Genomic DNA, 27,251 nt, shown 5'->3' on the forward strand with positions numbered 1-27,251 from the left:
ACCTAACAAGTTGATTTGAAAATGAAGAGCTAAATGAAACGGTTATCATGACTGATTCTTAAAAAGGAAGATGTTTAATGCTTTGCATGGGTATCCAGTCCATGCATTAATACAACTGAGGTCTATGATTATCTATAATTCATAATTAGAACAAGGTAGACAGTAATGATGCATCAACAGAAGCACATGGAGTTAAAAGTAATAAAGGGAGATTCGCTCTGACTCACTTGGTGACCAATAGTCGGTTCTTCCTCATACTCTCCACTCCAGGCTTCTCTCTCTCTGGCTCTCCCTTCTTTCCTGTTGCCTTCTTGCTCTTCTTATTCACAGCCTGGCTAATGGTTTTCGCACAGTGCTTAGGAAGCAACTACAGAGAAAAAAAACGATAGGAAGAGGCAGATGGCAGGGAGAGAAAGAGAAATAAGGCACAGAAGAAAGGGACAAACAGAGAAATCACTTGATTATTCATGGCCTGGCTGAAGGTCTTGGGAAAGTAAAAGAAAAACCAGCAGAAGATTAATGTAAGACTCCTTTAATGACATGATTAGAAAAGGACTAACAGTATAAATGTGACATCTTGCAGTGCTTTATTACTGATATAAACAACAATGTGATTTCTCCCAAAAGATTTTTTTTCTGTTTGGTGGATTTGATTTTTTTTCACACACTGATTGTGACTTATTGTTAACATGACATCACTTTTTAAATCTGATTTTTCTTTAGCGTGTTTATGATAGTCGGTAGGTTCCTACCTGGTCACTGAGAGTACATTGTTCAGTGCAGATGTCAGTGATCAGATTTCTGGCCTGTTTGGCCATCTCATCCAGAAACATGTTACACAGAGATAGGCTCCGATCCCCTATGTGGTGACGCTGTGAAGGGGGGATGAACAGGTCCCATACTTAAAAAGTTGCTCTCATTATTGACAAAATAGAAATATAAACTGGCATTTTCATGAGCAAATCAGGCGTACTTTTGTATAGATGTGTGTGTTTACCTCCTCAGGACAGAGCTCATGTGTGCAGGACATGAAGTGTGTACAGAGCAGAGGGAAACAGATGGAGTGACGGCTCTGAGAGGGGAGCTCCAAACACTGCTGGAACATTTTTTCAAACGCACGGCTGTAGAAGCTATACAAGCAAGAAACACAAGATATTAGATGTACACATACTTTAGTTATAACAATACAAATAAATTAATAAACCAGTGCAATTTTTACTATCCCCTAGGTATAAGCATCATTTTATTATATTTACAAGCAAAAGTCTATCTTACCAGAATATGGAGAGATCTGATGTCTCCACTAACATCTCCACCAGAGAGTCTACCATCTTTGTGTGGAAGATGATGGTGTTCATCATTTTACCAAGCTCCTTATGATCAGCTATACCAAGACTGGCTTTGGAAACACTAGTGTAAGCCTACAGAAGAAAAAAAGAGAATGAAAAGATCCTTCTTTTTACACTATTTTTTGCAAATTCACAATAGTTATATTTTTTATGAAACATGGGCTGTTTGAGATATAAAAAAAATTATATTTTTGTGCACACCTGGAGTCTGAACCAGTCCAATCTCATGCCTCTGAAGTCAAACACCTCTCCATCCTCCACTGTAAAACAAAATCAAAACATAAAATCAAAATTAGTCACACTATCGCTAAAACATCCTGACTGAAGAACACAAACATCTCTGTTAACCAAGATACAGTGCCTATAAAAAAGTATTCACCCCCTTGGATGTTTCACCCTTTCATTGATTTTTAAAGTTAATAATGGTTAATATATTTTGGCTTTTTTTACATTAAATGTACAAAAAAAAATCTTTAATATCAAAGTAAAAAAAAGATTTCTAAAAAGTAATGTCAGTTAAACAGAAATTTGAAATCTAAAATAAGTAACAGCAAAAGTATTTATGTCCTTTAAAGTGACTGACCTAATGTGTCTCAAGTTACTGTAGTGTAAAGAAACCTATGTCTGAAATCTCCGGTCTCTGGTCAATCAGTATTCCTGGCTACCACTACACTATGAAGGCAAAATAACACTCCAAGCAACTCAGACAAAACGGCACTGAAAAGTTTAAGTCAGGGGATTGAACACTGAGCATCCCCCAGAGTTCAGTTAAATCATCAAGAAATGGAAGGAATATGGTACATATGTAAATCCACCTAGATTAGGCTGTCCCAAACTGATTGACTGTGCAAGAAGGAGACTAGTGAAAAAGGCCATCAAGACACCTATGACTAATCTGAAGGAGTAACAAGCTTTTCCAGCTGGGATGGGGGAGACTCCGCCAACAACTGCTGCCTGGGTTCTTCACCAGTCAAAGCTTAGGGGAGAGTAGCAAAGAGAAAACCCCTTTTGAGTTCACCAGAAGGCATGTGGGAGACTCCATAGTCAAGTAGAAGAAAGTTCTTTGGTATGACAAAACCAAAATGGTGCTTTTAGGCCATCAGACAGGAAGCTTTCTTGTGTGGACACCAAACACTGCACATCACCACAAACACACCATCCCAACTGTGAAGCACAGTGGTGGCAGCATCATGCTGTGGGGATGGTTCTCAGCAACCGGCTCTGGAAGGCTTGCAAAGGTAGAGGGTAAAATGAATGTTGCAAAGGTAGTGGGACATCCTGGAGGACAATCTTATTCAGTCTGCAATAGAACAACGGCTTGGGAGAAGATTTACTTCACCAGCAAGACAATGACCTGAAGCATACAGCGAAAGCTTAACAGAAGCGGTTTAAAGACAACAAGGTGAATGTTACTAACTAGCAGAGTCAAAACCCAGACCTCAATCCACGGAGCTTGAGCAGTTTTGCAAAGAAGAATGGAGTAAAATTTCAGTGTCCTGATGTGGCAGCCTGATTGAGACCTATCCACACAGACTCAGTGCTAGGATTACAGCCAAAGGTGCATCTACTAAATACTGACATGAACGGAGTAAATATAATATAAAAAAATATGTGTGTGTGTGTGTGTGTGTGTGTGTGTGTATATATATATATATATATATATATATATATATATGCTATTTATGCAGTCATTTATTCTACAGAACATATTCCTATCTAATTTCTTTGTAGAAATCTGTTTCACTTTGACATTAAAGAGTTTTTTTGTAACTTTTTTTCTCAAAAATGCCAAATTATATTGACCATGATTGATTTATGAAATTAATAACAGGGTAAAACATCCAATGGAGTGAATACTTTTCAAAGGTATTCAGTGCAGTCTGTTTTGGGGGTCTCTCAAAGAAAAAACATTGCTTAACCAGCACTCCTGTGTTACCAGAAGCCATGCAATTCCTTACATAATGTCTATTCCCTCTATGTGGAGTTCATGAACCTGTTAGCTACCAGTGCAGTAGTTGATCTCTCAGTCTGGCGTCACACTGATGGTTGAGAAGTAAAGAGCAACAGCCAGCAACCAATTTTCTCCATCACTCTGTCCACCCTTGTAGGTCACTAGTCATCTTTTGTTGAGAAGTATTTTCAATTACACCAGTACTTCACGGGATTTCTCTACTTAAAGGTATACCACATCTTCTTTATATGCATGATTATGACCTATTGTGGCAAAAAATATGAAAAATGGGGATGAAATTTCAAGACTGTAAGGTGCGTGCAGTGGGTGACACTGGCATCTGCACTAACAGAAATGATGGTTTGGGTGTCAGAATTTAATACTGGTGGCAGTATACTGGTCCCACCAAACTTGTAGAAGAAAAAAATGCATTGAAAAAATGTGCCTGATACACTGGATTTTACTGTAAGTAAATCTAATGGTAACACAAGCACTACTCTAACTAGCATAAATAAAAACCCTGTAACAGCACCCATGCATTACCAGAAAAAAACTGCTGCTCCTATCACTTCTTTAAGGTTCCATAAAGCAACAAGTAAAGGTTTACCTTGTTTGACACTGAGAGAGGTCATCGTGTTGACGAATGAAGACATGATGATTGACTCATCTTCTGGACACACTGACAGGTTCTGTCAAACAAAACGTAAAAGACAAAAGGTTAGAAAAATGCATTGTGAGGAAGCTTATCTTCTCAAATGATCCAACATACCTGTTAAATAGAGGGATACTGTACAAAAATAGGTTCTGTGTGTGAACAATAACTAAATCTGTTCAAAACAGCTTTTCTTAGGCACAGAATTTCATGAGTTTCATGTCAGAGACCCTGCCACTGTTCTGTGTGAACATTATATGTATGCGATTATGAGCTATAAAAAACACAGACTTTTAATCTCTGCATGTCTATAGAAAAGGTTCATGTGTTCATACCTGCACCAGCTCATTCAGCACCACAGCATCAAACCCAGACAGGTACTGGACATAGTATCTCTGCATCACAGGACCGTACTTCCTGACATGAGCTCTGAGCTCTTCCATGTAGAAGATCAACTCTGCTATGTGTCTGTAAGGCACACACAAAACATATTATTATTATTTTTTTAACCATAGAATATGCATCTGTTTGAATGTCTCCTCATGTGTCTGTATGTTCATATAGATGCATGTGTTTGCCTTACTTGTCTATGAAGTCGTCTGTGCTTTTCTTCTGGATGTTGTCTGCATGTCGAAGTAGCCAGATGATCTCATCACGGGCAAAGGACAATGCCATGAACACAAATAATGCCTAGGGTAATGAGACGAGGCAGTAAAAGAAAGAATTAACATATGGAAGGGGGCACAAACACAGAGAAACATATAAAAACAAGAAACGCCAAATTTCCAAAACCCTTAGACTATAGTACTTTCACAAATGATAAAGGGAAGTGCTGGTTTCATTCTCACATTCTCAGAACCACCACTGTATACAAAATCATTTGGGCTTAGCAAATAAATTAATAAACACATTCACAAGGGCTTCCTTACAACAAAGACATAAAAGGTGTTCAAAGGTGGTCAAATTCTGTCTCTGAACTGTATTATTTATTAGGACGTGTGCTGCTGACCTCTTGGCCAGGTCACACTTGTAAAAGAGATCTCGATCTCAATGGGTTTTATCTGGTTAAATAAAAGTTAGATAAATAAATAAAAATAAATGTGTCTATTCTAAAAAGGTTCTAAACTAATGTAGTATCTTTTCACATTGTTTCACATGATATTTGACAGTGGTGTTAGAATCTGCACAAAACAGAGGGTAGAACTTGTAGTGTTTAACCCTTTACCTACTGAGTGCTGTGTTTTATATGTCCGGAGTATTATTACTGTAACTCTGTCAAAGTTTGTCCGATCAGAAAAATTCCAACGGTGTTTGAAAGCTGAGAATTGTGAGCATGCGCACATATATGGTCCCTTATGGTACTCACAACCATATGACGTGGGCATTCATAGCAAAACACCATAGCAAAACAACAGAAGTATCGCAAGACTACACGGACTCTTAACACTGTAACTCCTCGAAAGTTTGCTCAATCTAAAAAATTCCAATGCTGACAGAGAGCCGAGAATCTGTGTTTTCCGGCAATATATGATGTGTGGTATATATATATATTACGGTAGTGTCGAACAGCACCGTTGAAAACAGCAGCTTTGGCAGGAGACGAGTGAGAAAAGGAGAGTGAAGGAAGAGAGTAAAAGGAGAGTGAGCGAGAATGGTGTTTTGTTTTCAAAAAATAGCATTAGATAGTGGCATTTGTGCGTGTCTGTCATGTGCAATAACAAAGTTACTTGAGAATGTTGAGGATGCATTTTTTCACCTTTATTTGCACCAATTTTCGCCTATGTATATAGTTATCTTTTGCACTGTGTTTTGCACACCCAGAGTCCTAGACTCAAAAAATGACTGGTGATAGTTCTAAACATGTATAGGTTCACATTGCAAATGTCAAATCAAAACTTCATGAGCAATAACAAAATTTCTTCTCATAAAAGCTATGAAAAACAAATCCATTTTTGTGTTTTTCTTCTTTTAAACTGCTGACAATTCCATATAATGTGCAATAATCATTAACCAGATGATGAAAAGTCAAGTTCAAGTACTCCTGGGAAAAGGAACCAAAGCTCTAAGACTTAGGGCCTTTCCTGACTATTTTACAGCCATAATAACAAAATATGTCCAAATTGCCATTTTTAGACTCAGTAGGTAAAGGGTTAAACTCTTGGAAATAGATCTCTGGGGATGTAGATGAGACATTGTTGTTTTCATAATCCTGTTTAAATTAATCTATCATGGAGACACTGTAGCAAAAAGCTCATTCTTTCCTGAGCTCAAATCAATGACTTATTTTTCTCCTCAGGAGTTTTCCTTTAGTTGATAAACTTAAGTGATGGACACACTCCTGGTGCTCTGAACTGGCAGTTGAGGAGTAAATCTACATTAAATGCTATACAGGCTAGAGAATAGTTTATTAATATTGCTTAGCCTTTAAGATGTACAAAATTAAGCAGTGACACATTTTAAGACAGCAATGAGCAAAAATAATAAAAATGTTCTACATTTGAGGAAATAACTTACAAATTTGTTATTCCTTTTTTTGGTAAAATGTAGTGGTGTGACGAGACTTATCTCACAAGACAAGACGAGATTTTACACTTTTTTTAATTTTTGAAAAAAATTCATGGGTGGATAATATGTCCTTTATATGGCTGAAAGTCTTAACTGTAAAGCATTCAGGTCTATTCAGAAATGTTTAAACTAGCTCCTCTTGTACTGAATAGGCTATCAATGCTTACACAGTTTATCTTGTCTGAATCTGAGTAAAACTGTACATTTTAACGCTCTTCAAATTAGACCTTTCATTTTAATAGTCTACCACATCTTTATTTTACTCCACTTTACACTCATTGCTATAGTTAAAATCATAATACAAAAATCATTTAGATTATTTTGAAAGTAATTTAAAAACTATTTACAACATATTGAAAAATAAAGAGCTGCAGTAAAATCAGTCAAATGTAATTATTTCTCATCCTCTTTAAGGACATTCATATTTTAAACACTCTAAAGAAATATTTCTTTCAAAAACCCGTTTGCTGTAATTTAGAGGAATAGATTATTTTATCGTTTTGTGGTCTATTTTTTCTCATATGAGCTTTGACAACTGGCAACTGGGGCTAGAACTTCAGTTTTTGGAGCTAACAGTGGACTCTGTGAAACTCAGACTGAGTTTGTTTTGATCTCATCACACCCCTAGTAAAATGTCATATTAATAGCACAGTTTGTGACATCATGAATTCTATGTTCCAATTTAAATACCTTTAGCTTAAGGTTGATTCTAGGGCTATGCTGGAAAGTATTTCAAGAAAAAAAAACAACATTAAGCAAATTTCATCTGTAGACTCAATAACTAATACTTAAAAGACTTTTCTTCTTAGTTTTGGCCTCTCACTTTTATTTGGAGAGGATTTGCCAGCAGAGAGAGCAAGAAGAAAAGAGAGTGGGGAATGACATGGGAAAGGAGCCACAGGTCAGGCTCAAACCCTGGCTGCCTGTTTGTATCCTTTCCACTACTTGCACTTCTAAAGGCAGTTTTCTAATGAAACATGCCAGCAACAACAAGGTGCCTTCAGAACAGACCTGGGGGACTTGTGACTTTTTTATTTGAGCATGTAAATTGTAGATATATTGAATATGTAATTATGGTAAAACACTAAAGCTATCTAATGTTTTTTTCATGTCTATTAAAAGCTAAGACTACCATGGGTATGGTTTGTCATTTTCAAGTGCTATTTCAACTCCTCTGAATCCAAATTCAGGATTAAGGCATTGTCAAACTGTTCGAGGTGGTATTCTGTATTACCTTAGGGCCCAGTAGTCCAGGCTGATCAGCTAAAACAGTAGCCAACTCCTTCAGAGCTGATCTGAGAAACTTGCGTCTCTCTCTGTGCATGGAGCCTCTGCAGAGAGAGGAAGGCAGACAGAGGAAGTCAGTGTAGAGCACCAAGACACACAGGCACCATGGTTAAATGCTATTTTGACACTTTGAGGACAATCCTGCAGAAGCACAAAAGTAAGTAGATGGCAGTGATGGCAGAAGAATGAGAGTGGAGATGAAAGGGGAAGACAGAATCAGTAAGAGGATAAGAGCTGAGATGAGACAGAGGGGGAGGATATAACAGGGAAAAACTGAATGAGGGATAAAGGGAAGAAGGTGATGATTCTGTGTGAGACTCCCCGAGGGAAAGACTAAAGTCTGTGAGCGGGAATATAAATGAATAAAACCCAAAATGAGGGCAGAGAAAGAAATCAGAAAAATACTTTTTTGGGTGTGTGTGTTATGAACAAAAAGGAAAGATGGGATCAAGATTCAAGCTCGGTTCTGATGACAGGATTAGCATCAAGATTATATACATACGCATGAGACAGGGCCTGTTCTTTGCACTCTCTGATGTCATTGACTCGTTTGTTGTACCTGGAAATAACACGAGGAAAAAGGATGTGTCAAAAAGAGACTTAAACATGCTAAGCCATTCTGTTTTTGATTTTCTTACATCTAAGAGCACAGTTTAATGTAATGTTCACTGAAACTGTAAATATTTAACAAAGGAAGCATTATGGACAATTTTCCACAGCAAGCCTCAAGAGTTCAGAGTTCTTTGTTTTGTTCAAACAAAGACACAAAAAGCAAAATACATTTAATTAAAGAAAGATATGGAAAAATCATCAAAAATTTCATATTCAAGAAGCTGTTGCTCAGTCTCTATCAAATTTGACATAGAATTATGGAAAATATACATAGAGGTCCAAATATTCAGCATGGAAAGGATTCTGGTTTCTGTTATGGTATGATCTTAATCCAAGTCTCATTGATCAATCACATATCATCAGCTGATTTTAGTGTATGTATGTATGTATAAGAAACAGCCCATTAGACATTGTAACAGGTGGGACTTTGGAAAAGCATTGACAAACTGCTCCAATTATATACAGTTATTTCCTGTAAAGTGAGACATCTGGTTGAAGCTGTCTTCTCAATCACATGCTCGCACAGTGAGGTTTTGTCAACATTACTAGAGCCCGTACATGCGAGACACATGGCAGGAGCGGGTGAATCCATACGGATATGCAGATCCAACATGGATATAAGGTGAGGACGATCAAATGTTTCACCAGAAACGTCTCAAGGCTTTGTCTCCTGTAGCTTGAGTGTCTGAAGCTCAGTCACAATGCAGAGCTTTAGAAATTAGATTGTGGTGGAGTGACATGGTCTTGGTAGTTGATGGCAAACACTGCTAAGTGAAATGTGGATTTTTTTTTTTTCATATGAAAATGCTAATGCAATTAAACTGTATAATTCCAAGACAGAGCAAATGGATATTTTGTGTGATTTTATATTTTGATGTACACTATTGTTACTGCTCTGTGATTTCAAGGCTAAAGATTGTTTGTGTAAAATGCACATAAATATATCCTGTTTTGTTTTATTTCATCATTTGATATGGTTTAGGGTTACTATTTTTACAGTTTATTCCAGCCAATTTTTTTGGTTAAAAAAAAAAGCAAGGTTGAATTGGCAGTTTGTGTTTATTTTATGATTATGTTTTAAAAGTGGATGTGAATGAAAACAAAATGTAGGGAAAGTAATTGGAATTAGAAACTATTTCATCTTCCTATGTTTATCATGTTTACCACAGTCACTCTTACCCTCTGATGTTCACAAAAAGATCCTCTGCAGCCTTGTGGATGTGAAAAACTTCGTCCCTGAACAGGCAGAGGCAGGTGGAGCTCTGCAGAGCCAATTTCCACAGAGACAACGCAGCTGCATCGCTGTTCAGCACGGCGTGACATAGGATGAAACCAACTGGACAGAAGGCCAGAGAGGAGTATAAGACAATGTGCAACCAGAAGCTAAATTAATTAATTAGGTCATCAATAAATGCATGGAAAGTTTGGACACATTTTTAGAATACTTACAAACAATCCACTTCTCCATTGTGTCCAGTGAAAGGTATTCACATGGCATCTAAAGACAGGGACAGGAAAAGAGTGATCAGGACGTTCCATTTTGCAGATTTGTCAAATTATTCAGCCATTATACATAACCAAATGTTCAATCTTTATTTACAATTTATAATTTGTTAAAATCTTATACTGACTGATTAATAGTTTCATTATAAATAAGCTCCTAAGTTCAGGCTCTTTGATTATATATATTTCAGTGCCGTTATCTTCATACTAACAGTGTCTGACTGGGCAGGGTTGAGCATGGTGGAGGGAGCAGAGATGAGAGAGAGCAGCTGGGCGTTCCTCCACTGGTCAGCAGACAGATTCCTCCTGGGATAAACCATCTGAAGGCTGATCAAAGCATCTGACAGGGACTGGAGGACAGAAAAGAGGGAGAGGGGAATGAAAAAGGCGGCATGAAAGAGTGAAACATGAGGGAGAGAGGAAAAGAAAGGAGTACAGAGGAGGAAGAACAGCATAAATTTCATTTTTATTAGTCTTGCAGATACACAGGAATGTATACCTTAATGTAACTTTCAGTGTATGGTGTACATTAAAAACTGGAATGAGTAGATTTTAGGGCAAATGTAAAATTTCACATTATTGCTTCATTTTCTCTTTGATTAGTTATTATTTCAGCTCTGTGTTAAAGATCAGAACATTGTTTCGCTTTGATTGACTGATCTAAAAGTGGCACCAGGGATGCTATGGCAACAGTGCCACATCAGATCCATCGCAATCTTTGAATCATGCTGTAAAGCCTTAAAGTTCACTTTAAGAGAAGAGATGAAAACAAATTATGAGGGAACAAAGACAAAAAGTGGAAAATGAATACAGCTACGTACCTTTCCATGAGGAACAAACTCCTCCATCATCTTCTTTAGTGGGTTTTCATAGTCCACGATCATCTGGCCCAGCCTGGGGTACTCCCGGTCGCTGTGACACACAATGAAACAGTTACTATAGCAACAAGGGTTGTTGGTCGATCATTTTAAGTTTAACAAAATACTTTATTGAGGGAGGTCTGTATGTTTGTATCCCAAGAAGGATTTCCGACAGGTGAAGCTTTAGAGCCCTGCTGGGGACATCACAGTTCCGCAGCGCTCCCTATGGAGCCTATCCCAGCTGTCACTGGGTGAGAGGTGGGGTACACCCTGGACTGGTCGCCAGCCATTCGCAGGGCTGACATATAGAGACAGACAACACACAGAGACAGACAACCAGGCACACTCACATTCACACCTACAGCCAATGAGCATGTTTTTGGTAGTAGGAGGAAGCCGGAGTACCCAGAGAGAACCCACGTGTGCACGGGGAGAACATGCAAACTCCGCACAGAAAGGCCCTGTTCAGGAAGCTAACCAGCAACCTTCTTGCTGTCAGGCAACAGCGCTAACCACTGTGCCACCATGCGCCGTGGTTAGCACAGTGGTTAGCGCTTTCCTCCATTCCTATTTATTCCTTATGGCTGTTTCCCAACTCCCTGACCCCCAACAGACATTCTAGATCATGACTGGATGACAACCTATACAGAGGAAAACTGGCTTGTATGTTTCAGTCACCTGGCTCCATGTGTCATCTCGTGGGCATAGTTGTACAGTCCGATGATGGCCTTCCTCTCTTCTATGCGAGACAGTATCGTCATCAGAGTAGTGTAAGTCACCACCAGGTCCAGGTAGTTCTTGGTCAGATCAAAGTTCACCGTCTAATGGATAAAGATAGAGAGGCATTTTTTTGAGGGCCAAAATAATGTTTAACTAAATTACATTTTTACAAACTACAGCAACATTTATATAAGCATTAATAGTGTTATTCATGTATTTTACTTACAATGTCAAAGAAGACCTGGCAGGCGTCAATGGTGTTCAGCAGTTCACACACATGATCCTGTAGATCGTTTCAATATCAGTACCTTTATTAGAATCACCCACATAGTATACAGGATTGTTGTTTATATGTATGTGTGTTTTTCCACCTTGAATTCCATGACATCCACAAAGGTGAAGTAGTACAGGGCCAGGTTCTTCAGGATTTCTGACTTTTCTTTCTGCAGCTGAGCCAGCTGTTGCTGCAAACATGGCAGAGTGCATACAGTTCATAAGCAGCTATGGTAAAATCAATCAGTATTATCTATACTTCTTTTAAGTTTAGACTGACCTTGCATGAAAAATATCTTCTAAGGCTGTGGCTATCACTTTAGCAATACAGAAGCTCCATATGTATGAGCTCCACAGCTTTATCATACACAGACTGCCCTGCATCCATTTTCAGATGTTATCAGAAATACACTGTGTATGATTGTATATCAAATTTACCTGACCAAAGCTATCTGACTGAAGAAAAGACTAGAATTTTGACTTTAAAGACTTCATAAACAAACACATGAACATGTGTTGATATAAAATCTACATAGCTTCTGTCCACTTTTTAAAAAATTACCTTGGTCTCAAGACATCTTACTGTGTAGAGTATAAAAGGATGTCTTTATCCTGACTAACCTTTACAACAGTATAAATGAGATGCTGTATTAATTAGTAAAACTGGAGCAAGCAAAGATTTTCATTCTTCAGTCACAGAGAAACCCAGATAAAAAGATGATTAAGAGCAAGATTATATCAAATTGCAGTATGAAAATGCAGTTTTACTTTGGCACCACATTTCCTTGACAAACTCACTAAAAATATGGAGTGAGTATGGGGAATCCAGAAACATTTTTAAAGTTATGTTTGCCTTCAGTCTGATTTATATCTCATGGTGAATTTTGTGTACACAGTCTTTCAGATAGCAGTTTGTTTTTGAAGTTTAACTTTCAATCTTGTAAAACCTTTACAGAGGATAAAAAAAATGTTTGACCAAAGTAAAACTTGATTTTCAAAGCACCCGATGGCATCTAAAATTTCAGGGAGTTTTAAGACAGAAGTGAGAGAGAGAACATTCAATCAGTGAACAAAGACAAAGCCTTTTTTTCTGTACCTGTTGATGTCAAGGAAAGATACGCTGTAAATGAAATCTTTTAAACCCAAACTTGAAAGAGCTCGGCTTGAAAAGATTGACACCATTTCAATCTTTTAATAAGCTCCATCTTTAGCAAGGAAGAAGCTGCTTCTATTTACATGACAGAAATGACTGATGCATACTGTATGTAAATATTACCCCACCTCAAAAGCTTAGTGTGTCTTATCAAAACTGGGTTAAACTTAATATGTATGGGATTAAGTGGGGAAAAGGTGAAAAAGAGAAGTGTAAGGAGTGTGATCCTGCTGCACCAAGGAGTTGAAATGATTGTCACTCAACCTTAAGTCAATCTGAAGCAATACTGGGAAAAAAATACCAATTTGGGGAGGTTGGTATTTTTTCCTGCCAGTTTGTGAAACTTACAGGCCAATTTCTGTAAAATCTGTTTTTTCCATTGAGAACTGACAGAGACAGATCTGAAGCACTGTACAGATACTGACTCATCTCAAATTCAGTAATTACTGGAAACTAAAACAATCTGACAGGCACTCCTTAATGCAGGCAGCCAAATGCTTGGTTATCAAGCCATTTAACCAACCAGCAGTAAGCCAACTGGTAAACCAGTCAGTAAACCAGCAGTCACACAGTCATTCGGTGGATGAAGGTTACAAAATAATAATAAAAAAAGCTGCCAGCAGAGAAGAGAAAAGCGGAGCAAAGCAAAACACTCCAAATCAGCTTTAAAAACAGGTACAACAAAATCACATTTTTACAAACTCAAATACAAAAAGTTACAAAAACTTAGATACAAAAACTTACCAAAAAGCACAAGTCCGGAATAAGCCAAGTTTAGCATGCAGAACACAAACAAACACAGAAACAAAGCAGAAAACAACGTAAGAGACAATTTCTGCACAGATATACCGAATAAAGCAGTTAGCTGGACACACAAACACTCACACACATTCCCACAATCACACACAGTTCACTAAATGACAATTTCACATAACACATAGGCAAGAAGCTATGAGCTAAGCTAACAAGTAAAGCTGAAAGAAACATTTGATGAGCAATGACTCATAATGAGTTTAGTTCATTCGCGACATACGCTATCTTGCATACACACATAAAAACACACAAAAACTGAAATGAAATCAATCTCAACAGTTTTAGTGTTAAAAGAAACTATCCAGGGATATCTACCAAAGGTGTTTCACTTCATGGCTAATCAATGTAAACTGCATGTTAAAGCAAACATAAATGGAATCAACCATTTCTCATGGTAACAAATGAGATTTTTAAGTGTTTTGTTAATTGTTTACATTCCTTTAAGTCAAAAATAAATGTAATGTTTCATAAACGGTTACTTTAAAAATAAGTTATACTGTTAAACTTTTTAAACAGTGTACTGCTCCTGATTTTCATGCATTCAGCAAAGTCCAACAATGTGTAGCTTCTGCACAGCCAACTGTGTAGCTTTTCTATCATCTATAGAGCAGTGCAGTGGTGACATGATTTTGTAGGCAAAACCCAAAAGTTAGCGTTGCATAGGTTCCTTTGGTGGCGAGCCTATGCGATTTTTCTACAGGTTTTTGGATCATTACTGAAAATAAGAGCTGTGTCCAATAAGAGTTTATGAAACTTGCACGTTTTGTTCATAAAAATCATCTCTATAAATTGATAACATAAGCATCAAATCTGGTGCGTTAATATAACTGACGAAAGTAAAAAGCTAATGTTGTGCTATACTGAACTACAACACAGTTAAAGGAATTTAAAGTCATCACCTGTGGATACAAATGTGCAGCAGGCTCAGTTGCTGAAATGGATGATGACATATAATATCCCTGACAAACGCTGTAGTCATTGTCAGCTGTCCTTTAGCAACTGCCTTTATTAAGATGTGAAAAGATACACAACCCTAAAGTGGGGCACGTTTCAGATGTATTTTATGTTGTAAGATAAAAGGTTAAACTCTCTTGAGCTTGTGTTCACCACAGACCTTATTTCAGGCATTTAACTGAAAACTTTAACTAAATCTTATAGACTTTCAGATGAAGAAAACAGACATGCTAAAATGCTAACTCACTTTCATGTTTCAGGACATTCCTGCACCACTGTATTTATACCATGTGGAGTTTGCACTCCTGCTAGATGATAGTACACTAGTTGAGCTTTCAGCCTACATTAATGTTTATGGTTGTGAAGTTGCAATACTCAATGAATGGGGACAATTTTCATTGCACCAGACCGCAGATTAATTGGGTGATGGTGGCTTTTGTACAGCATAAATATGATTTATAGTGCTATACAATGTTTGCAGCCTGTGTGTAGGCATCACACGACTTTTCGGAATAAGGAAAAAAAAAAAAAAAAAAAAATCAGTACCATGTGTGTGTGTCAGCCTCTTTGAAACTTTGATATATGAACAGGTGTTTGCTATTAACAGGAATAATTGCCACATAAAAGAGGCTAGCTTTACACCAGAAGCCCTCACACACAATAACAAAAGGTCAATAGTTAAAAACAATTATTGATATCAATAATATGGAGATACGGAGCGATCAGCAGCAAAGACTCACAGATTGCAAAACATCCTACTTTACTTATCTTTGTATGTTTTTCTGATCAAAAATGAGAATGACATCAAACTATCATTTCCTTCAACATGACAGCTCACATGCCCTTTTTTCAAAATTATTCAGCTCTATGTATGATTTTTTTACATGTGTTTCTTCAAAATACACAAGATGAAGAAGTTAAAAAGTATTATTAAGTCATATATATTAAATTGCAATGGGGGGGTTGTCCTTCATTGTTGAGCCCTAGCATACACCATCTTTTCTTTATATATATATGGAGACCTATGGACAGTGGGGTAAAAGAGGTTTTTATGGATAGTAACAGCAAAAATATTTGGTGCCAAACAAAATAAGAAAACTATCTTTTGATTCATCCCTGGAAAATTTACTACCTTAAAATAGTTCTGCTAATGAGGGATTTGATCTTCCTGGTCATTATTACAGCTGAGGAAATATGGTTTTATTAAGATGTTATTAATATCAACTTTCTCTTCATCCTTTAAGCTTACCAAAAGGGAAAATTGATTCTTTAGGGTTGAGCATATTTATTAGAACTTCATTATGTAGTATGTATCAATATGATACATATAATATTTTTTTAATATCACTAATATGGCAGAAATTAGTATTATATTCAGCCAATAGTACACAGTATTACTTTATCCAGACTTCATCATCAATGCGTTTTAGCGCAACAAAAGAAACCAGGTTTAAATACAACTTTTAAAGAGAGCACAATGTGCAGGTAAGTTAACCTACAGTTTCAATCTTAATAGTATTGCTTATCAATCATTATTACACCAACAAACAAAGTCTCGCGTTCTACACACAGCTGATAACCATGCAGGTGTACTTACATTGTTATTCCGTGTCTCCACAGCCGGAAACTTTCTGACAATAAATTTAACTGCTGACTCCAAGTTCTTATCGACCAGATAGGAGGGCTTAGCCTTGGGATCGCCACATGCCTGAAAAAAGAGAGGAAAAGAAGAGGTGAGGAGAGACGAAACATTAAAAATGTATACATCAAATTACACTGCTGCTACTGAAACACTCTTTATTTTTTTTCAGCGTTTCTGACTGACTTTACTTCTCTAATTGTAACATTTTCTTTCCTTATAAACAGGTATGTTAGATGAGTGGTCCTCATCAAGAAACATTTTGTGCTTACAGTGAAAACTGGTTTATCCCAGCCTGGGATATGAGGAGGGGTAAAGGTATATGAAATACTTAAACTAATGCCATTTTGTGAAGACCGGAGGCCAACTCATGAAAACAAACAGACATCAAACCTAATGTGGGAGCAGTCCGATTTTGTATCATGCCAACAAGGATTTTCAAAATGTTTCTCTATAAGTTTGAGTACATTTCTGTTGAATTAAGTTTTTAGGTCTGTTGTTTTTATGTTTGGATAAACCAGACTCTACTGTTGCACCAAGATTGGGCAAAATCCTGACATTATCAGTGGTTCTTATTTCCTGAATGTGGACATAAGAGAGCAGAAAGCTGTTTAGAGCTGCAACAATTTGTTGTTTAGCAAGTCAATCAAAATAAATTACTAACTATTTTAATAACTGATTATTTTAGTATATTTTAAGCAGATACGTCAAAACATGTTGGTCAGAGCTTCTTAAATCCAAGAATTTGCTGAAAATGTGAGGATATGTTCTTGAGCTCTTATTAAATTAGAGATGCACAATATTCTCAGCATGATATTGGTATCACAAGATATTGGTCACAAGAACATACAAGTTAGTGGCGTTTTAGGCTGGATCAACAGATCTACTAGGGTTGGGTATTTCCTCCAGCCTCGCGACATGATATGTATATGGATAAGCGTTGATTCTGGGTAATTAATATGACAATAAACATGTCCTACACTGAATTCACTACAGCAGCTGTTCTTTATTGTAGAGAATAACAGATAATGTATAGTTTAAGGGTTTTTATACTTCAAAAACTGAAAATTCGAATCCTCAGAGATCCAAGTAAATAAAAGTGTTCTTTTTGTCCTCACTTAGCTATTCATAAATTCAAATACAATAATATTTAACTTTATAAACTTAAAATGACCTTCTCTGTTACTGCTCTTGCAGTTGTTTTTTATTCTTATACTTGACATATGTGGTTTCACTTTACTATAAGCCCTCTTTAATTAGTAAGAATGACTTTATGCACTTCTACATCTGCATAAAAGGCACCACAGTTTCTGAAATGAACGGACGAGTGAGGATTAAAGAAGTTTAACTAACACTGCCTGAAGCAGCTGCCTAAAGCCATTGTTATCAGTGCCACTTTTTGCCTTGTGTTGTTTTCAATAAAAGATAAAGTGCTGCTTATGATCTCCTGATCAGAAGTTGAGGGAAACTATGAGTTTACAGCAGCATTCAGTGCTAGTTGGGATGACGCAGATGAGCCTGGTGAGCCTAGCTGTTGTTGCTAAGTGCTGATTAGCCTGGTGTTGTGCATTGATGGCATTATTGAGGCGTTTTACCTTCTTAAGGCCTTAACACATAAAGGGCGATGTGAATAAACGGCACAAAAATGTGAATAACTTGGAGGCGAATTTTGTTGCGTCTTTCTATTCACAGCAGCAGCAACGCGATTTTGCAAACTATGCCGATTCTAAAACACATTTGCCCTGCATGTTTTCTCCTGTCCTTTGATAAACAGTGACATATACTGGAGCAGAAGATAAAAATAAGTTTCTCCCTCTCTAGATATACAAACTTGTATTGGTCTGAGGAGAGAGACGTGCACTGAGGCTGCATCGTGCAATTATATGACTGCTGCCATCTGCTGGCTCGTTTTGTGAACTGCACTGTGGGGGATATATGTGTTTAAACCGCTGTCACAGCATCTATGACCATATTGATTCTGTAAAATCCGTAACAATATGGGTATTTGCAAGCTGCTGTGAAAACATATTTCCATATCAGTTTTTTGAGCAAAGGCCTAAGACCAGCATCAGCTTAAGTCTTTCTTTTTAATCATCATGATTCCTTACACTTTGAAGTGTGTTTCAAGGACTCAGACATGTCAATTTGTTCACCCTCATACTTTCAATTGTGCGTTTCAAAGACTGACGTTTTTTTGGACAAAGCTAAATGTAAGTATTGGTATCGGCTAAAATTATTTTGTACATATCGGCATTTGAGATATCAGCAAAAATCCAAAATCGTGCATCCCTAAAATAAAATGATAATGGTAGAAAATTTTAAGCCTGAAAACCTTTTTTGTAACAAAGGTCAAATGTAGTATTGAGCAGCAAAATCTCATTAAAGGGATTGAATATCAAGTTTGGTACAGCTCTAGTTGCTAGTATATAAGGCAGAAAATGGTGAAACTCCAGTGGTTTTCAATGTTTATGGTAATGTCCATAAATGCCATGATTTGTCCACAAATAAGAAGACTTGTGTCACTGAACTTTTAAGATACTTAAAATATTTGCAATGGAAGCTGCAATCAAAAAATATATATTTTTTCCAATTAATACTTCAACATCTCAAATACCTATCAAAATTGTTGGTGATTGATTGCATAGTTGATACTTTTGGACTAATTGTTGCAGCTCTAGCCTAGACCTATTATTTTGGCCCTCCTTATGACCCCAATTTAATGAACTGATAACTAAGGCTGCCTCATTTCTCTTCATCCAGAAATGTCAACCTTGGCAGCTGTCAAAAGTTAAACTTTTCCAAAAGTTATTCACAACACAGAACAGGATGAGAACCAGTGAGAGAGTCCCCGGTAATGAGAGGGTTTCAGTTACAAACAGTGTCTCTGAGCCATCACTGGTTAGTCGCACTGCATGACAGGCTGAGTGATGGACAGGGGCATGAAGAGGAGACTGAATGAAACAGCTGATAGATAGAGATAGCGGGACAGATAGGGGAAAATAGAGAGAAAGGGTAGTGAGTACAACTTAAAAAAAGAGACAGACAAATTAAAGTGAGAAAAGAGACAGAAAGAAAATTGTTTTCATATTCCCTGTCATCTTTAAGAGCTGAATTTTCTGCTTACTTATTCAAGTATTTTAAATCAACACTCAACTCTTCCTCCAAAAGTATTCCTTTATCTTTCTAAACAATCAGACTCTGTAAGGAAGCAGCAGCACTCATGCATTATGGGTAGTGTAGTAGTGAATCGTGAGGAAGATGTAGTCCATGCATGTGCCATAAACAGAGTGAATGTTGAAAAGTTTGCTGGCTGCCGACACAGAGGAACGATCCTAGAAGAGGTCAGTTCTGAGGATTCAGTTCCCCGTGGTTGAGATTTGACTTTAAAAAGTGGAAGCACATTGTTTAGAAAAGTCATAAAAGTTCTCAAAATGAAACCTACAACACAGAACTACACTGGAAATGTAATACATCACAGCTAACAGGCTTGAAACAGCAACACAACCAATAAACCTGGATTTCAGTTTGCATGGCGCTGAAATGTTTCCAGCATCAGCCAGTGCAAAATGAAAGCACAAAACAGCGACACATGCTAGGTCACATACGCACAGTAGGAAACTGCCAACCCTGGAGTTAACATGAGATAAAACACAAACGGCAAATTCTGCAACATGTGGCAGTGGAAATTTTCAGATTGTTCATTTTTCACATAGTGATTATGCAGTAGTCACCTTTAGCAATACACTTCACCTCTGTGTGTGGTGGGGTCAGTGATTAAATACATGCTAACAAGAGACAAAATAATTATGCTTTTAGGCAATTCAACATTTAAGCTGTATTGACCATATTCACACAGTATTTTCCTCTGATTCTTGCTTAGGGTGGGACTTTCAAATACTGTTACAATTCAGCATGCAACAAAACCTAACAGTACAATAAGAAACATACACATAAAGAACTATTTAAATCCAAATTTTGGTTGTAATATCAGCAGAAAATTTCATATCTGCCAATACCGATAACTGCCATTTTTAGCTTGTATCTTCGATCCCAACATATTGCTGTTAATATCATGCATTCCTTAAAGCTAATATAACTAGTGGATACTGCTATATGACACAACGGGATAGGCACAATTTTGATGTAGAGCTTTACAATTTAGGAAAATAATCTGATTACTATTTTTCCCCTAATATTGCAAATTTAAAATGAAACCATTTTTGACATCCTAATCTTTATGTGTTTATCAATAACCAAGCAATAAATCCTACTATATTAAAACAAACCCATTTGATAAATTAAACTAAGGCTGATCAATTTTGAAAAAATATCTGTTCATATATTTTGATTTATTGCAAATTAGAGATTAACTGCTGTATTAATGGGAATGATGATTTTATGTCAATCATTTCAAAATAGACAAACATGAGTAACAAGGAAAGTAGTAACAAAGTAATATGTTTTCTTCCTTAAAAATGTATTAAACCGGTATTTTGAAACACATTTCAGGTCAAATATTGCAAATTCTGCAATTTGAAAATTGCAGACCATATTGTGATTGATTATGTTAATAATATTGTGTTATCAATTTTTTAAAAAGTGTTCTTGAGGAATAAATAATGTATGACGAACTTACAACCTAATGTAATGTAGGCCATTTTAATGCTGGCTAGGAGGTAGTTAAACAATAGCATTAACTGTTGCCTTCCATTCTCCAGCTGGTTATTAAATAAGCTGTATTTCCTCTGGAATTTATTTTATGAACTGTCTTCACAGTTGTCTACTATTAGTAATGTAATACAACAAAATTTGTGAGATAACCTTTACATTAACAGATAACATTTATACATTTATAACCTGGAAATACAGTGTTCCTACGTTACAACAGCATTTAAAATTCTGACCCCAAGCTTGACAACAGATGAAAATGGCTGCTGTGTCAATATGGTGAAAACATTAAGCTGTAAGTGTCAACTATATCCATGATTTAAGTGTAACTTAAATAGGATATTTGTGTAAATTGATTTGATTTAACTCACTAGAGAAATGGGGGAAAACCATAGCCTATCCCAAAATAAGATATGCAGAGTCCTAGCTATAACCCAGCTCAGTTTGTCTGTTTGAGCTTTGTCGACATGTTGATCCAATCAGAAATCTAATATGCTCACAAAACACACACAGGGATGCTTCTAACTTAAATTCTAAGCAGTATCATAAATTAAATTAAAAAACTCTGTTTTGTATTCAGAAAATACCACAGGGGTGCATGCTAAATATAGTTAAAGTTCTGCATTTTAAACAAAAATACACTAGCCTTAATCTTCAAACTGAAGTGACTTCATCTCCTACAAACACCAAAAACAGGCATGCCAAGCTCTTACAGAGCTGAGTCTGAAACACACCCCTTACTGCAGGGTCTCACACACATCAAACACTTGGACACTGCGGGGATCTGACACAGAAAAAACATACAACACCAACATGATTTCAGCACCCGTCGATGACACGGACTCGGACTTTGAGTCTCAGCTTGTTTCCTTGCGCCCACCTCTCTCACACCTGACCAGATTTTCAAACATCCTCAGTCATTAATGCTTATTGTCAGTGTTGTTGTTTGTTTACTCAACGACTACTGGCAGAGAGAATCTGTTGAGGTGTGAGGGAGGCGGACTGAATTTTAACTGAATGTTAAATGAGAAACAAGGAATCAAGATGTGACTGTGAAATCCATGCAGTTGCAGAAGCACAAGCTTTGATTTGCTAACACAATACTCTTCTGATGACAACACATCTCTAGCCTCACCCTACACACCATGACTAGTCTCTACAACGGCTACTTAGATGTAGTTACCCTTTGATTCACGCCAGGGAACTGCAGAGTGGAAAACACTTTTTTTGGTTATTTCATAATAAAGGTATGTTGACTACAAGGATTGTAAAGTTGTTTGCCATGTTTTAGCCCAAATTCAAAACTGAAAAGTGATTTTCTTTTTCCTTTTCAGTGGTCTATGGATTCTGATGAGGCTCTTATTTGAACATTAAGGCTGAGGAAAAAATGTCAACATCTTCAAAACTTGTTTTATTCATTTATCTAAGAAGCTCTGTGTTCGGACAAGATCTAACAATAACTCTCTAAAAAGTAACTTACTGGTTCACTTACTTGTTGGTCCACTTAAGTGCTTGTAAAAAGGTTGAACATCCAAGACTAGCAGGAAGCTACTAACACCTACAGGTTTGTTTCTTATTTAAATGCAAATGGGTGTGATGCCGACTTTAATATTAATCGCTGATTACAGAACTGTCTGAAGAATGGATAAAGGGTTTTATTTACTGTGCGATATCAGAGATATCTTACAGGCAACCATAACATGACTTTGAAAAACAGAGCTTTGATTACTGTCTTTAAGTTTTGCTTGATATAAAAAAAAAAAAATCACAAATGTACCAGCATTATGGTACACATTCTCATTCTGCTGGTATATAAGGCTGATATGAAAAAATTTTCATACCTGCTGATAGGATAATTGACTTCAATTAAATGTGTCATCCAGCAATACACTGAGCACTGTCTACAGCTCATGTAGCAGAGCATCACCTATAAGCAAATGGTGGTCTTCCCAAAAATTGGTTGGCTATGTGTAAAATACATCTAAAAACAGTATTTTTTTATATTACTGACTTGTTTATGCCGTGCTCTGCTTTCTTTCTCCTGTATGACAGTTAACTGAATATCTTTGGGTTGTGGACAGAAAAGATATTTGAGGACATCACCTTGTGTTTGACATTTTATGTTTTTTTTTAAAGTACACAAACAGGCTGAATGAGAAGTGACTGCCTGACAAATTTAAAAACGTAAATTACTGTTAGTTGCAGCACTAAGTTAATTAACACAATGAAAAGCATTGTCCTGTAGCAGTGGTGCAAAGTCGGTTTAACAGGTTTAACAATCAATGGGCTAAAACATGCAAAGCAACATGACAAACTGTTAAAATTTACACTGGAGACCTGATTATTGTTTTTACAGCCACACCACTGAAGCTAGCTTCAGCTAGTTTATTCCTAAAAGTAAAGCACTGGCAAGTTAGCTTCTCAGCATCACAGAACAAAGGCATTTAGTGTCATTTATATGGCGTGGCACTGTCCATTAGTTCTGGTGGTGGCTGGTGCAATAAGCTGGCTGGCTGGTTTCAGGTGGGTTGGGGGCTGATGGTAGGATGGATGGAAGGAAGGAGAGACGCGGTTAATGAGGGGACAGGGCATGGGAATAAGCTGAGGATCAGTAGTGGTCAGGGAGGAGTGAGGGGGCTGTTGCCTGGATACCAGAACAGACCTTAGTCTCGCCTCCACCATCGTTCCTCCACTCTGGGTAGCAATTAAGAGCTGAGCTTCTCAAAAGGGTCCCCACTCTGACCGACATATGGCAAGGGACCCTGTAATGGATATCACTGGGCCAGGGAAAGCTACATCTGAAAGCTAATTATGGCTGCTAATTACTGGATGAAATATTCCAACACCCCATGGCACCACTTCAGTGATCCTTCAGAGTCCCAGTAAACCATGCAAAAACACACTGCTCCTCCCTGAGATGAATTAGTATTTGTCTTTCATTCCTCACAGTGTGGGCGCTCTCGTTTTTCTTAAGTAGGGATTAACGACTGCAAAATAAGAGAGCTCTAAAGAATGGATGGTTTCATGTGATTAGGAACAGCTGAACTAAAGAACCACTACAACCAGCTAAGAGCTGGATGAGCGCCTACAGTCAAGCTTTAACAGCTTCACCGTACTCATTCCTTCATATAATAATAGGTTTTTTTTTTTAAGGATTTAATTCTCAAGTACAAGGGTGCCTGAAGATGATAGAGCAGGGACGGTACAATATTGCAAAAACTATTTTCATGTGTTTATCTGCATTGATATACATCAATGATAAACAAAAAAATTTTAATAATGGTTAAAGTTTCTAGTGTATCCTGGAACTGAGAGAGGCCTAAATGGGGTAGACAGCTAATTTGTTAACTTCAAAAAGAGTTTTTTAGCAAGCTATTCATTATTAGTCCATTACAATTCTTTATTCTGAGTAATGACAATAAAACTTGTGCAAAAACTGAATAAAGAAACATTGTGTTCAAAGTAATGACCCTTTCAGGCAGCTACTTTGAAATCTGTTCACATGTTGATTTTATTGCACTTGGTATCAAGTCTAAAGTTTAGGAAACGGTCAAAATTGAGAACTTTCAATTTACCACAGGATCACAGAAACTGCTGGAAAATTATGTGAAATCAATTAGCAATGTTTTGCTAACTTTAGCAATGCTAGCAACAACCTCCTCGCAGGTTAACATCCACATGCCTGTGCTGTATGTGATTACACATTGCATCAGTCAATTTAACATAAGTATAATGTGCCACTGCTCCAGTATAACCTTATTTCCCCTTTCCAGATCAAGTAAGATACTTTTTATTAATGGTGCTTGTTTACATCCAGATAGTAGAGCATTATGGCAGCATGGCAGTAACCACTAAATGGAGCTACCAGTAGGTAACAGTGGCAGACAAGGGTGTAACAGTTAAGACAGAGCAATTGACCTGGATTACAGGCCTGAATGGATTAAAAATAAAGATAAAAATTTAACTGCCTAAGAATTCACATGCAGACTACTGAGAGACCTTGCTTTAATTGTTTAGGCGGCTATTAACAGACAGCCCTTGTTAAAAGATGACACCAAACTATGTTTAAAAGACAAAGACACAGGCCTTTTAAGCTTATACTACATTTAGCTCAACATGTTTGTATCAGCCCAGCTCATAAGGATTTCTACTGTGTCGATCATTCTCTAGCTCTATATTGGGAACAGAATTATCTGCAGAGTTCCCACCTTATAAAAACAAATATGACTACCTGATTAAAAACAGAACACAGTGAGTAAGTCAGTTCAAGGTTGATAATCTGCATTACTGCATTGTTTAAATTTTCTCAACAGTTTCCTCATCTTTGGACGATGATGGGGAGTCAGTTTAAGTGTATTTAAGCGTTCTAGGTTCAGCTGTTTCTTTTTCTTAACTTTCTACAGTAGCAACTCATACAATGCAAAAAGAAGTGGATGTACTCTTTTGTGAATACTTCAAGTACAAGCAGAATCTTCAGAATAAGTGATCTGCAATTGACTGTTGGTTTTTTGAGTAGACAATGACTTAAATATCTGAGGTCAAGTAACTTAAAGGATGTCAATTTTCTGGCAATACTCTGTAAAATAACAAAGCCCTTCCCTTACGTACTGAATCTACTGTCAAAATAGATAAGTGGTTAAGTTTTGATCTGTATGTAACTATCCCTAAACAACATGCTAAAACAGAATAAACTACACTATTCGTATTTGAACACGGCCCATCTACTGATAGCTCACAAGGGGGTTATATCAAGACTTGATCACTGTTATAATTGTAAAAAATCTAGTTTTGCTTTGTATACTCGAAAAAAAATGTTTTTCTTAACAAAGCACAAAGGACAATGGGCATGGGGTATGTTCTCTACCATGAGCGAATGAATAACACGCTGGTTTCCACTGCAGATTGGTAAAACTGACAGTGAATGGAGCCTTGGCTTACTCTCAGCATTTGATTTAGACATGAGGAGGAGTGAGGCACAAAGGAGAGGACCAACAGATCAGTACAGGTAGCCAGAGGAGCAGGGGGAGGAGGAAGGGAAAGAGGAAGGAGTAAGGGTTGAGGAAGGGTGAAGGGGTGGGTGGGGTTTCATCAGTGGAAGGTGATAAACTTTGCAAACCTTCCAAACTTGTCCTTGCTGCATAGGAGAGGGGGGAAGCATTGGAACGGAGAGAAGAAGAGAAGAAATCAAAACAAAGAGCCCACCCAGACAAACTGCTGGATCACTGGTCTACTCACTCGCTCACTCACACGCACACATGCATGCATGTCTAAAAGAACAGGTGTTTTCTGCATATCTCAGATTAGGGTCAGCTATTCTGGCAATACTTTCATCACAGCACACAGAGAAAACAACACATGCTGCGCCAACATGTAATAATACTAACACTTGTTTTTTTTATGCAGACTGTCTTCAAAGTAACACAGGATTGTAGAGTGTCTCGCCACACTCTCATTGAAAATAATACATCAATATTTAACAGGGCAGAACTGCTGAAACAATATAGTTGACACTCTGGCTGTCTCATACAGAACAGTATGAAGATAAAGTTTGGCCCCTTTGTCAATGGCTGCAAAACTTTCTCCACTTTTCTGCTCCACTGCTGTTGCCTGGTAACGGACAATACAGTGTTTGCTGTTCACTGAAGCACAGGCATCACCTCTATGTTGCGTTGGTTTTATAACATGCAATAAATAAATAAACAGATACAGACATATGTGTTTGAGTTATGAAGTTACACTTTCTTTATTCTGTTCCTGTGTAGGTTGTTTAGTGATATGAATAAAAAATAACTTCACATTGCAGATTAAGGTACTTTTTTCTCTTAACAAAATCTTTGGTCCACCACAATTTCCATTTTTCATATCCACCTCTGACAACTGTTTTGTAAGCAAGTTGCGTGGTGTCAACAACATGAAGTCTGATAGTTTAAATACATTGTGTTCGCCATCGTGTTCAGGTTTCCGTCTTTTGAAGCAAATAATTATGATTTCATGTGCCAGCTCATTTGCAAGCAGCAATACAAGCAAATAAGTGTGCAGAGCTGCAGTCAGACCAGTTGACCTTAGGACTAGGTTGTTCATAGTTAAAATTTTAAAGTGTCAAAGGCCACTTTAATGAAGTGTTAACCAAACAAATGTGACTAGGTACACATTTTTTGTACATTCTTCATCATATCAGCTGTTTTTCTTTTGGGAAGTAGAAGAAAAAGAGGAACAAGAACTATTAAGAAAACTAACCACTGATAAGTAAAT

General features: G+C 37.1%; 1 protein-coding gene across 4 annotated transcripts in view; it reads right to left on the reverse strand.

Annotated features, from left to right (window-relative positions):
- The window catches only part of nckap1 (NCK-associated protein 1), a 49,429-nt gene that overhangs the window by 12,142 nt on the left and 10,036 nt on the right, over window positions 1–27,251 (reverse strand). Inside the window, exons 2-19 of one of the 4 annotated variants that reach the window (XM_041789099.1) lie at window positions 16,290–16,400; window positions 11,871–11,957; window positions 11,726–11,782; window positions 11,458–11,600; window positions 10,741–10,831; window positions 10,132–10,269; window positions 9,866–9,914; window positions 9,596–9,752; window positions 8,307–8,363; window positions 7,752–7,848; window positions 4,536–4,642; window positions 4,288–4,420; window positions 3,908–3,989; window positions 1,551–1,609; window positions 1,276–1,421; window positions 998–1,130; window positions 753–872; window positions 228–367 (exon numbers count right to left, since the gene is read on the reverse strand). In XM_041789099.1, coding sequence (XP_041645033.1) covers window positions 228–367; window positions 753–872; window positions 998–1,130; window positions 1,276–1,421; window positions 1,551–1,609; window positions 3,908–3,989; window positions 4,288–4,420; window positions 4,536–4,642; window positions 7,752–7,848; window positions 8,307–8,363; window positions 9,596–9,752; window positions 9,866–9,914; window positions 10,132–10,269; window positions 10,741–10,831; window positions 11,458–11,600; window positions 11,726–11,782; window positions 11,871–11,957; window positions 16,290–16,400 — 1,907 coding nt within the window. Of the gene's footprint in view, window positions 1–227; window positions 368–752; window positions 873–973; window positions 1,131–1,275; window positions 1,422–1,550; window positions 1,610–3,907; window positions 3,990–4,287; window positions 4,421–4,535; window positions 4,643–7,751; window positions 7,849–8,306; window positions 8,364–9,595; window positions 9,753–9,865; window positions 9,915–10,131; window positions 10,270–10,740; window positions 10,832–11,457; window positions 11,601–11,725; window positions 11,783–11,870; window positions 11,964–16,289; window positions 16,401–27,251 lie in introns of all 4 variants that reach the window. The other 3 variants (XM_041789097.1, XM_041789098.1, XM_041789096.1) reach the window with 3 other exon arrangements.

The sequence above is a fragment of the Cheilinus undulatus genome, linkage group 6, assembly GCF_018320785.1.
Source record: "Cheilinus undulatus linkage group 6, ASM1832078v1, whole genome shotgun sequence".
Lineage (NCBI taxonomy): Eukaryota > Metazoa > Chordata > Actinopteri > Labriformes > Labridae > Cheilinus > Cheilinus undulatus.